At 48.6% G+C, this 13,079-nt stretch overlaps 1 protein-coding gene across 12 annotated transcripts in view; it reads left to right on the forward strand.

The window, feature by feature from the left end:
* The first annotated feature begins 12,078 nt into the window (after positions 1-12,078).
* The window catches only part of ATP11C (ATPase phospholipid transporting 11C (ATP11C blood group)), a 171,185-nt gene continuing 170,184 nt past the window's right edge, over positions 12,079-13,079 (forward strand). For 11 of the 12 annotated variants that reach the window (XM_081794229.1, XM_081794231.1, XM_081794228.1 and 8 more), the window contains exon 1: positions 12,104-13,005. Coding sequence is in view for 11 of the 12 variants with exons in the window: in XM_081794231.1 (XP_081650357.1) it covers positions 12,979-13,005 (27 nt within the window). In the remaining variant the exon portion in view is untranslated. The other variant, XM_081794226.1, reaches the window with a different exon arrangement.

Consider the following 13,079-nt stretch of genomic DNA (forward strand, 5'->3'; position numbering starts at 1 on the left):
TCCTCCTTGGCACAACTCAAGAACTGAGGCCAGCGTGGAAGCAGAAAAGGGACTCATGGACAAATATAGCACTTTACAGACTGCCAAAAAGTGAAGTAATCTCATATCCCTCTGTCAAATACAAAATTGCTGATGTCGGGGACTCTGTACATATTACAAATGCACCATCCAGGAAGCACCATCCCTAAATTGGAGTGAAACAGGGCAGCTATCAAGAGTCCTGTACTTTACAGGATACCAAACTTGTGGGAGACTGAGCCCAAAGAGAGGAGCAGCCCAAAGGAGATCATGATCTAGTGAGTGCCTAAAAAGAAAAACCGTTGCCTGACAAAGTATACACCAACATTTGGTCCATTGGTCTACCAACCCTTTTGCAGTGTTTCTATTCCTCGAACCGAATTTCACTGGATAATCATGTTGGGATGGGGAGGAGAGTGCATCTGATGGCACCTCACGGTGCTTAGATTGGGCTGAAACTTCCTACGGAAGCCCGAGGGTCGGAAACCATGCCTGCCCCATGGGAGGGTAAAGCAGTCATTAATGATAGGAGATCTGCCAATAGTCGTGAAATGACAGTTACCAGAGAAATAGACTGATTATTGATCACGACTTTATAGCCGAGCAGGAGTTGAGACATTACCAATCACAGTCTAAGAAGTGTTCTGTAGGGGAGGAGCTAATTAACTTCTTGTGAAGAATGACGAGACCATTGTTTATTTGAAGTCCATATTCTATCTGGTTGCCTGGTGATTCCGGATCCTCTTTATGTGTGTCCACACATAGGGAAGGAAGCAGCTTTATCTGAATGTTAATGAAATGTACAGCGTAAGTACTTAATTTATTTGGTGGGTTTAGTCTTTTTTTTTTTTTTTTTAATCGTTGGGTATTCTCCGTTCAACCCGGGATCGATTAGGAAGATTCTCATAAACCACAGGTATGGTAGTGTGGTACAAGGAGGGTGGAGGAAGAATGAGGTACTGAATATCGAAAGGCAGGTCGATTGGGGCGGAGAGAACACTTAGCTCTCCCCGCAGCTATAAAGCAGAGGGTACTGTGCAGAGTAGCTGGCGGTCACAAGGTGTGATCTGAAAGGCAGAGAGTGAGTGAGACCTCACTACACGCCCAAATAGCTTATCTATTGGTAATGAAATCCCATCACCATAGACTCATTGCTTTGGTTCAGCATTGCTCACTTCCTGTGGTTCTTTATAAACACCTAAATACTTTGAAAAGTCTCCAAATTCTTAGATTGAAGAGGTTTATCTCATTCCTCTAGTCATCTTCTGCAATCCTCCCTTCTGACTAGGGGAATGAGATAAACGTCTTCAATCTAACAATTTGGCAGGGGCTCGGCAAAGGCAGTGGGGAAATGAGGGGCAGGGGAGTTTGAGAAGGTGTAGGAGACACCTGTCGGGATGTCTCTCTTGCTCACCTCCATTGCTTTCCTATTTTGCCAGGAGCCCTCCTTTTGAGAGCAATCTCCTGATTTGCATTTAGTTTTCTGGGGGAGACTAAAATGCCTGACTAGGTGAGGATAAAGTTCCCCTGCCCATGAAGTCTGGTGTGCTGAGAACGAATTCCATCCTCTTATGGAAGGTGTGTGTATAAGTGGGAAGGACTTGGGGAAGGTGTGTATGTGGGACAGAGCTGTAACCCGACTAATGTAAATTTGCTCCTTGGTGAGTCACAGACAGAAACTACCCCAGGTAGAGTGGCAACACAAGGGAAACTTCATTTGCAGCAAATAAGGAGATCACAGGGAATAACTTCCACAGCCGTGACTCCCTGAGCAAGGGTGAATGGGTTCCTTTTATTTAGTGCTAGGATGAATTTTTCTTAATGTTTATTTATTTTTGAGAGAGAGACAGTGTGAGCAGGGGAGGGGCAAAGAGAGAGGGAGACACAGAATCCGAAGCAGGCTCCAGGCTCCGAGCTGTCAGCACACAGTCTGACCCGGGGCTCGAACCCATGAGCTATGAGATCATGACCCGAGCCAAACCCAAGAGTCAGACGCTGAACCGACTGAGCCACCCAGATGCCCCCTAGGATGAATATTTAGAGCGGGAGCCTTGTCATTGGAGGTAGAGGCAGGCATTAGGTTGTGCATGCGCCTTAAGGAAGCATGCTTATACATACATCATATGTTACGTAAATGGAGCTTCCACTCCTCCTTGCGCAGAGATTTTTAGTAGAATAACAACGTCAAGATAACCGCCAGTCACTCCATGGTCCATCTGTGCAGGTGCGAGTTGGGGCTTAAGTTCAAACTGGTCTGGGTGTTCTGAGCTGGCCGGAACTCTTTGGGCAGTTGCTGTTGCTTGAGGGGTAGTTTTGGTTTCCATCACAGGATGCTATGCCCTTCAGGTCTCCTATTAAGAGGTAAGCTGGAAGGGCGCCTGGGTGGCTCAGTCGGTTAAGCGTCCGACTTCAGCTCAGGTCATGATCTCGCACTTCGTGGGTTCAAGCCCCGCGTCGGGCTCTGTGCTGACAGCTCAGGCCTGGAGCCTGCTCGGATTCTGTCTTTCTCTCTCTGACCCTCCCCTGCTTGTGCTCTGTCTGTCTCTCTCTCTCTCTCTCTCTCTCAAAAATAAATAAATAAATATTAAAAAAACTTAAAAAAAAAGAGAGATAAGCTGGAAAGCAGAGCTGAAGGAAAAATACGGAACGAAGGTCAGTGGGTGTAAGAAGGTGAGCAGTAGGGGTCAGGTCTTGGGGTCTGGCTGGTGACAGAGTCTGAGCGGGCCCTGAAGGCATAGGTTAGTCTCATGCACAGGTGGCCCAGTCTCCCACGGCACCTCCTCCTGCCACACTGCTGCCCCTTCCTCAGTCCACACCTGTGGCCTCGTGGTTGGTCACCTATGACCAAATGACTTAAGATAAAAAAGAAATACGTGAGCGTGGTTTACACATAACTGGGCCTAGTAAAGACCTGGCACCAAGTGAAAGTTGCTGACTGCAGCACTACAACCCCACCAGGGGAGACCCCGAAAAGACACTAGGCAAGGGACAGGGCTTTGAGTAGCACATCTGATTGTCTGGCATGTCTAGGAGGAATGACCTGAAGTGCAGGTCTACTCTGGGTCACAGGCAGTGACCAATGGCTTAGCCAGGGACTTAGAACAAGTTTCAAACAGCAGTCCAAATATCGCCCCTTGGAAACCTGAAATTTTATCTGCTTAAAAATGGCATGTAAAATTCGTGAGTCAGAAGTAATTTCATAAATTATCTAGTCCCCTCGTCTTCCCATGGAGAAAATAAGGTCCAGAGAATGTATGTGATGGGTCCAAGAGGAACTTTAGATAACAGTCAGAACGGACATCTCCTGGGTCCCGGTTTTGGGCTCTCCCCATAACGGCACAGAGATGATCATTCCTTTGTCAGTATTTCTCGAGCTTCCACAACGTGTCATGTTCTTCCCTGGGCAATAGGGATACAGATAAATAAGGCCTGGTCCTGCCCTCAAGAAGCTCTGGTGTCCGTTAGGTGTTTTGTGCGTGTCGGCTTATCATAATTACATCCTGGGACGAGAATTAAGTGACACCAAAATGGCAAATACTTTTCCAAGCGGGACAGACGAAATACTTGCCGAAGAGTGCCAAGTGAAACTTAAAATGCTAGAAAGTGAGCCAGTGAGAACTATATGACTTAAAACAGACGCCAACAGAGATATTAATTAATTCAAGGTTGGATTTGATTGCTAAGGGGAGTTTGCATCACTGTCCCTGCTGGGAAGAGAGCCATTTTGAATGGATTTTGATGGCATCCTGCCTAAGTCTTAGTACCTAAATGTTAGCCTGGATGAGATAAAATGTGAATTAATTGGTCAGGAAGACTGAAGGATGGGGCAATCTGCGATAATTTTCAACAGTAGAAAGCCCTGAAATACGACTGTCGGGCCCCCAAAAGCCTTGTTAATCTTCAGATCTGAACTTCAAATTCTATTCTTGGATTCCGTCGGAAGTTCCATCTCCTTTCCCAACTGACCTTTGTCACAAAAACGAAGCCCCGCTCAAAAACGGACTGCTCACTTCCGTGCATCGTCTTCCCCGAAAACCATTCGATTCGCTCTCTCCCCTCTCAGCTTTCTTTCCTGCCTTAGAGGAAAAAGGGCCCCTCCTTACCCCTCAAACCTGAGCCTCCTGTTCTCCAGCTCATCCCTTCTCCCCTGGTTTCACACCCGGCTTCCTCAATTATCTTCCCTTTCTGAAAGTTTTGCTCCTCCTTTCCACGGAATCCTTCCCTCTCTGCTTTTACACACGTATAGGTCTCCTCTAGTTTGGAAAAAAAAAGTTGCTGATCCCGATGGCCCTCCTAGCTATCGTACAATCTCTGTTTCTTCTTCCACCATCAAGCTTCGAGAATGAACGGTTTCCACCTATAAACTACAATCTGGCTTCCAGCCCAGCTACCATTGAAAGTGCACTCGGAAATCTCATGCAGGATCTCTGAAGCGTTAAATGAAACAGCTTTTCTTAGTTCTGATTTCCCTCGACCAGGGATAGATTTTTGAGGTTTAGAGCATCTCGTATCAAGCTCTAATACCACATTCTCCATGCACACTGGACATTTTTGAGCCTTCTATTGTTATTTCAACGCAGCTAACACTGAATTCCCAATTTCCTCCACTGAAGTTCCCACAAGTGATTCTCCTATGTATGACTGCTGGCAAGCTCTCCGAGACAGGGATCGCATCGCTCACATTCATTACTAAAGCTGCGTCACGCTGCTCAGATGTAGTCAATTGTTAAAATGAATAAACATCGCTCTCCCACTCACAGAGCCTTAATTCCTTAGAGTCACTTTGAATTCACCTCTCTCCTTTGTCCCATAAATGAAATCAGCCATCAAATGTCAATTATACCTTCAGAATATGGTGGCTAAGGGTATGGATTTGCAGGGGCGCCTGGGTGGCTCAACCTATTAAGCGTCCAACTCTTGGCTCAGGTCATGATCTCACGGTTCGTGGGTTTGAGCCCCAAGTGAAGCCCCGCGTCGTGCTCCGTGCTGACAGTGCAGAGCCTGCTTGGGATCCTCTCTCTCTGCCCTTCTCCGACTCGTACTTTCTCTCTCTCTCTCAAAAAAAAAACAAATAAACAAACTTCTTTTTTTTTTTTTTTTTTTTTAGTTTATTTTTGAGAGAGCACAAGCTGGGGAGGGGCAGAGAGAGGGGGGGAATCCAAAGCAGGTGCTCGAACTCAGGAACCGTGAGCTCATGACCTGAGCCAAAGTCGAATGTTTAACCGACTGAGCCACCTAGGCGCCCCTGGAAATAAACTTTTTTTTAAAAAGGGGGGATGGATGTGCAATCTCGCAGATCTGTTTGACTCTGCTATTTTCTAGCTGTGACTTTGGGCAAGTTCCCTAACTTCTCAGTTCCTTCACCTATAAAATGAGGATAATAGTGGTACCATATGGGGTTAGTGAGAATAAATGAGATAATGTATATATAAAGCGCTTAACACAGCAAGCGCTCAATAAATGATAGCTATTAAAATTATCTTTCACTGTTTCCCAGTGTGAACCCACACTCCCCTAAGGAGGTCTACTTACTACTTCATATCTTTGCTCTTTCTCTTGGCTGGAACGCTCTCCTTCCTTTCTGCCCATTCAAAATGCTTTTTACTTTTTTTATTAAATTAATTTTTATGTTTTGAAACGGATGCATATTCATAAAGTTAAATAGATTAATAAGACTTGTAAAGAAAAAAAGCAGACCCCTACTCCATTTCTCCCAACTTCTAACCTATACTACTAAAGCAACCGCTTCTAATGATCTTAGCTGTTTCTTCTAGTATTTACTTCCTTATTTCTTTTTTTAAAATTTTTTTTTTAATGTTTATTTATTTTTGAGACCGAGAGAGACAGAGCGTGAATGGGGGAAGGGCGGGCAGAGAGAGAGGGAGACACAGAATCCGACGCAGGCTCCAGGCTCTGAGCCATCAGCACAGAGCCCTATGCAGGGCTCGAACCCACAAGCTGTGAGATCATGACCTGGGAGGAAGTCGGACGCTCAACCGACTGAGCCACCCGGGTGCCCCTTTACTTCCTTATTTCTATATGAAGTACTTAGACTCACGTTTCTTGATCTTTCAATGTTTAGATAGTACTTACTGCATCCTCATTATGGAAGATACAGATTTAGACCTCTTACAAGACCGTCCTTTCCAATTTGTTTTCCCTTTGTCCTACAACTGGTTGCTTTCTAGGCGTGCCACACAGCTGTCTACCGTCTACCTCAAACTTTCTTTCATTATCACATGGGGGATTCCCTTCACCTCTCTTTTACGTTTATCCCATTTTCTGGGTCTCAGGTCTTCCTCTTTCTTGGTTTCCTTTCTCATACGAAGGAATGTATATTCTAGTGCCTTCCTGAGAAGAGACGTTTACATTTTATATCATTTACTACTCCTCAACCTGGATCCATTGCTCCTGTAGGCAGGTCCGCTTACAATTTACTGGAATATTTTTACCTCCCCATCTTTGCCATTTATCTTGGTTAGAATGTTCTCTTACTTCTTGTCTGCATGTCCAAATGCTATTTGTATTTTCAAACTTTTTTTTTTTTTAATTTTAGAGTGAGAACACATGAGCGGGGGAGAGGGGCAGAGAGAGAGAGACAGACAGAGACAGAGAGACACAGAGAGAGAGAGGATCCCAAGCAGGCTCCATGCTTAGTGCAGAGCCCAATCCCACGACCCTGGGATCATGACCTGAGCTTAAATCAAGAGTGGGATGCTCGGGGCGCCTGGGTGGCTCAGTCGGTTGAGCGTCCGACTTCAGCCCGGGTCACGATCTCGCGGTCCGTGAGTTCGAGCCCCGCGTCGGGCTCTGGGCTGATGGCTCAGAGCCTGGAGCCTGCTTCCGATTCTGTGTCTCCCTCTCTCTCTGCCCCTCCCCCATTCATGCTCTCTCTGTCTCAAAAATAAATAAACGTTAAAAAAAAAATTAAAAAAAAAAAAAAAAAAAAAAGAGTGGGATGCTCAACTGACTGAGCCACCTAGGAGCCCCTCAAACTTATTTTTATTTTTATGAAAATAATGCATGCTCATAGTTTAAAAGTTTTAAGACTTATACAGAGAAAATAGAGACGTCCCTTATCCCATTCTTTTCCATTCTCAATCTATGCCCCTAGAGGCAAGTACTTTTCATTACTTGAGCTATTTCTTCTGATATTTACCTCCTTATTTCTAAATAGTATAACTATACTGATATATTTTGATATAATGACTTCTTATTATGGAAGATAAAGATTTACTGTTCTTATGCCATATCCTCTTCTCTGTCTCTAACCTCTTCTCTGTCTATCCTCACAGTATAGTTTGGGAGGATGCAGAATTCTGAATTAGAGATCATTTTCTCAGAACCTTGAAGGCCAAACTGTATCTCAGTGAATTCACTGTGGTTCCTAGAGACTGCCTCTTCTCTTCCACTATAGTAAAATACTCCATCCTGGGGCGCCTGGGTGGCTCAGTTGGTTAAGCGTCTGACTTTGGCTGAGGTGGTGATCTCACAGTTTGTGGGTTCCAGCCCCGCATCGGGCTCGGTGCTGACTGCTCAGATCCTGGAGCCTGCTTCGGATTCTGTGTCTCCCTCTCTCTCTGCCCCTTCCCTGCTGATGCTGTCTCTCTCTCTCTCTCAAAAACAAATAAACATTAAAAAAAAAAACTTTTTAAAAATACCCCATCCTGGGGCGCCTGGGTGGCTCAGTCGGTTAAGCAGCTGACTTCGGCTCAGGTCATGATCTCACGGTCTGTGGGTTCGAGCCCCGCGTCGGGCTCTGTGCTGACAGCTCAGAGCCTGGAGCCTGCTTCCGATTCTGTGTCTCCCCCTCTCTCTGACCCTCCCCCGTTCATGCTCTGTCTCTCTCTGTCTCAAAAATAAATAAATGTTAAAAATACCCCATCCTTTTTTATAGTCAATTCTAGCTTGTATGCCTTTGGTATCATGATTATAAGAATACACCTACTTCCCCATTTTGAAAAACAAAACACTATGAGATCATCCACAATCCCTTTGGACTTCTGCTGTTCTCCACGATTACTAACCTCATTTGTCAGTGCCCTCGATGTAATTAATAAGGGCTATTTGGCACATTAAAACAGGGAGCTCCGATTTTATCTGACAAAGTGACATTTAAGTTGAGATCTGAAAGATAAATAGCAAAGTTCATGAAAGCATCCCAGTGGAGATGATCGCGTGTGCAAAAGCTGTCCGGGGAACAGAAGCTTTGGGAACTCCAGGGATGAAAGGTGGCCAGTGAGGTGGACTTTGGTGACTGAGAGGGAGAGCAGGCCCCCCTTTATGCTAGGGCAGAAGGCAGGGGTCAGAGAATTCGGGGCCTTGTAGGTGATGTTAAGGCAAGATTGGGGACTTACGCTAAGAGTGATGAGAAGCTACTGAAAAGTCATTAAGTAGGGGAGTGATTTGATCTGCCTTCTGAAGATTTCTGGGGTTGCAGTGTGCAGAATGAATTGGAGAGAGCCAACAATTAGGACGATATGGATAAAATCTGCCTTAAATAAATGTTAAGGCCAGACTTGGAAGGGAGGAATTTCCAGTGGGCCGAAGGTAGCCTTATGAAGTGTGTTTGAAAGCTCAGCAGAGACAGGTTAAATTTCTTCAACTTGCTGATGGCGGTGATTTAGATGCTGATATAACAGCTTCTCTTTCTCTCTCTCTCTCTTTTTTTTTTTTTTTTTCATTTTTAAGCATTAGATGGAAAAAGTGTCTCCTTCTCACCATTCCCTTCCTGCTGGATCCATGAATTGCTGACCAACTGATCCCAGGAGCACTGTGCTCCCTTCCTCCCCAAAGGTGGACGGCCTCCTGTGCCCTACTGGCTGTCCTGCCCAGTTGCCATGGTGAGATTTCTGAGGGCTTGAGGTAAAAGGTGGAAAAGAATAGGGGAAGCGAGAGAGAAGGGCTTCTGGAGGGGCTTGCGTAGAACGGGGCAGCAGAACTGAAATGGTGGAGGGAGACCCCTTCCCCTTTTTCTGACCGTAAGCATTCTGTGTCGTCAAGATGGTAATAAGGACAGAAGACTGCTTCCTCAGAATTCCTGCCAGGGGACCGGGGCTTCTTCCGCAGTCAGCTGATACACCACAAGGGTTGGTGTTCTAGACCACGGGTTCTGACAGCTTTGGCAGGAGGAAGTTCGGATTTGCAGTTCTGTTTATGCAGTGGGCCAAATGAGAATGCTGGCTGATGGTTTGCTTTTCATAGTCATTGACAACAGCTTTCCTCGACACCTAGGTTTTCTTTGGGAACTGTGAAGAGCTACTGAAAAGAAGAAAAATAATTTCTTCTTGCCTTAAAGAAGCTCACAAAGAAAAGTAATTCTAAACGGCGCTTGGGAGACTAACTCCAATTTCAGGTTGGGTTTGGATACGGAAAAAAATTACCTTGCATAGATTTCGTGTTTTGCTGAGCGTATTTTGATTTGTGTGGATTGACTGCATTGTTACAGTCAAGCAAATGAGTCCGGACTCGTGAGTACAGGTGCCGTGATGAAATAGCTAGGACACCGAGATCGCAAAATTGCAATAACAAATGAAAATTTGACCCACAATACTGCTATATCCTGGGGGCTCCTAAATGCCTTGCTCTTAAGCTGGACACCATGGCAATAATGGCATGTGAGATGATACACAACGGTGTGTGAGAGGATACCACGAAATGGTGTCTAGTTCTCTAATTGTATCTAATTTAAATTTTTTTCCCTTTTTTTAAGTGATCTCTTACACCCAACGTGGGGTGTGAACTCACAATGCTGAGATCAAGTCACAAGCTCTTCCGATTGAGCCAACCAGGTGCCCCTCAAACAGATCAACTTAAACTCCCCCCCTCAAACAAAAAAAACCCCGAGAGATCTAGGGGTACCTGGTTGGCTCAGTCAGCACAGCATGTGACTCTTGATTTCGGCACTGTGAGTTCACACCCCACGTTGGGTGTAGAGACAACTTTAAAAAAGGAAAAATCTTGTATTAAAAGTTGATCTGTTTGAATCTACAAGTACATTTTTTCCCATTTGTTCAACAAGATTGTATACAGAAAGATATTACTTATTACTTACTAGTACGTATTTGCATCGCCAAACATCTAAATTCATTTTCTATTCCCTATTTCACTGCTTAGGATGTATTTTATTGATAAGAATTCTAGACTTATTCCCAGAACAAATGATAATAACCTCTTCCACCTCCAAATTCCAGTGTCTAGAACAGTGCCTGCCACATAGTAGGTGTTCAACATATAATTAGTGAGTTAAATCATATTAGTTGCCAGAAAATAAAATCTACTTGAAAACAAATCTTTGAGGGGCGCCTGGGTGGCTCAATCTGTTAAGTGTCTGACATCGGCTCAGGTCATGATCTCACAGTTACTGAGTTCGAGCCCCGCGTGGGGTCCTGTGCTGACAGCTCAGAGCCTGCAGCCTGCTTTGGATTGTTTCCCTCCCTCTCTGCCCCTTCCCTTTTCATGCTCTCCTTCTCTCTCTCTCAAAAATAAATAAAACATTTTTAAAAATTAAAAGAAAAAGAAAAAGAAAATAAATCTTTGAAATAGCAAAACCTTAGATCCACGTTGCCAATAAAATATCTTAATATCTGATTAATATACGTTTAACATAAATCTTAAAAATCGTTAGATATAGCCTCAAGCGTGAACAAACAGAAGACACCATAATGAGGAAAGAATTGGAAACATACCGTTTTCCTTCTCGGCGATTAGGACAGTTTGGGAACATACCTTAATTCTCCTGCATTTGCACTTCATGGAGGATGGGCTACTCATTGCTCACAGAATCAAGTTCAAACTTCAAGGGGTGTTTCTGAAGATCCTTTTGGGTTGTGGTGTTGTTTGGGCCGCCCCACCCACACATCCTGGGCGTCTGCCCCCAGGGCCTGTTCTTTTTCTTAGCTTGTCCTGCGCCCTCTCGCCGACCTCTCCCTCCGCCTGGACTCTGCCCACTGGGCTCGTTCCGTCCCTTCCTCTGAAACCTTCCCACATTTCAAGGTCCAGTTCAATCTCCAAGGCCTTCGGGAAAGCTTCCCCAGCCCCCTTTCAGATGCATTAGCTCTTGGCGCCTGACGTCTAGCAGCCATCACTTTCTAAGGGGGGTTTTCCATGTCGCTATCCCCCGACTGGATCGCGACCGCCCTGTCGGGAAGGTCTTTCCAGAAGCCGCCGTGTCCAGCCCCTCGCACGGTGCCTGGTACAAAGAAAATGCCCAGGGGAGATTTGTTAAAATGAGTCTGAACCCCAGAGGGGAAAAGGAGAAGCGGCCGTGCCCAGTAGCAAAGGCCCTTCACGACCTCGGGGGAGGCCGGCGGTGTAGCTGGACCCGGTCCCCAGCTCTACACTGGCAGGAGAATGTGGCGCGGCAGGAGGCTCCGTCAATGTTTCTCAACCTCCACTCATTTCCTCTACTTTCGCAGAGGAATCTGAAATTTCTTCTCCATCAGCCTCGGGGCAAGCCAAAAGGGCGGTGCAGACGGGGGGTGGGGGGGTGGGGGAGGGGTAGGTGGGGGTTGGGATGCCCGGTCTCGTGGCAATTCTAGGTTCAGATTTTATACTGAATGTTTCAAGTTTCACAAATCCCAGTTCTAAACTAGGAGTCGAGGGTGTAGAGGGTTTCCTGGAGCATAGATTTTCCGTCCTAGGGAAGGCTCCCAGCATTCGGGGCTTTGCCTCATTTATCCTTCTCACGTTTTTCACCGCGGGGGCAATCTACCGGGCGCTCCTGGCCCCCTCATCCTGCCGGTGCCGAGAACCGCGGTTCCGCCCAGCGATCTTAGCCGCTTCCTCTTTCAACCCTCTGGGCAAACCCCGTCCGGGCGAGTGGGGGAGCTCCCGGCCCGCAGTACGAGGCTGAAAGGGGGCACGGTTGGACTACAACTCCCAGGATGCTCTGGGAGACGCGCCGAGGAGGGGGCCAGGGGGAGGGGCTTGGGGTGGGGGGGTGGCAGGGAAATCCCGCCCCGCTGCGCAGCAGCAGCGACACAAAGCCTGACTTTACAACCTCATAGAGAAAGTGGAAGTAAGACGGCTTAGGTGGGGAGGCAGGACGCGAGAAAAGAACTGGAGGAGGGAAAGCCGCGTAGGTGGGAGCGGAGCGAAGCGAGGGTAGTGGGGAGACCCGCGCCTTTGCAGATGAGGAGGGGGCGGTTTTCATAACTAATCCCCCCCCCCCCGCCCTGCCCCGCCCGCCCGGGGTCTCCACGGTGCCCTGCCTGTCCCCACTCCTCGCTGCGAGCCCGGCTCCTCCCCGCCGCGAAGCGGGGAGCCAGGCTGCCTCGCGTGCTCGGGGCGGGCCGGCGGACTGCGCGGTGGTTCCCCAGCCCGGGTGCGGGACGAAAGCGCTGGGCGGAGCGGCTGCCGCGGACCGAGGAGGGGCTGCGAGCGAAGCGGCGCCGCGGACGAGTTAGGGCCGGGGCAGGGGAGTAGTGTGGAGCCCCGGGAGGGTCCCCCGTGCCCCGAGTGGCGCGGAAGCACGCGGGCTGGCCGCCGAGGCCGGCGGGGAGGGCGGGCGGTGGCGCGGCGCCGGGCAAGAGTGCAGACAGCGGGGTGCCGAGCCCGGCGCGGGCGGAGAGATCGGGGCGCCCCCCTCCCCGCGGGAGGAGCCTAGCGCTCCTCCGCCGTCCCTCCCCCGCGCGCCGGGCTCGCCTTCTCGGCGGGCTGCTGCGGGAGCGGCGGGGCCGGGGCCAGAGCAGGGCGAGCGGCGGGGCCGCCGCCCCCGGGACGGGCGGGCCGGGCGCGGGCCGTGAGCGAGGCGGGGCGGGGGCGGGGGGCCGCGGGCGCGAGGGCGCGGGCGGCGGGGCGGGGGGAAGCGCGGAGAGCCTAGGAGGGCAGGCGGTGGTGGGGCTGCCCGCCTCGCCGTCCGCTTCACGCCGCCGGCCCACGCCGCAGTGTGTTTTGTGGACGGCGCCTTCCCAGACAGCCCGGTAGAGCCCAGCTCGGCGCCCGGCAGCCTTCGTCGCGATGTTCCGCCGGAGCTTTAATCGTTTTGTAAGTACACTCGCTGCGGCTCCCCGCGTGCGGTTTGCTTGCTCGCCCGCCCTGCGCCGGGTCCCTCGGAACAA

The sequence above is a fragment of the Panthera onca genome, chromosome X, assembly GCF_046562875.1.
Source record: "Panthera onca isolate mPanOnc1 chromosome X, mPanOnc1 haplotype 2, whole genome shotgun sequence".
Taxonomy (NCBI): domain Eukaryota; kingdom Metazoa; phylum Chordata; class Mammalia; order Carnivora; family Felidae; genus Panthera; species Panthera onca.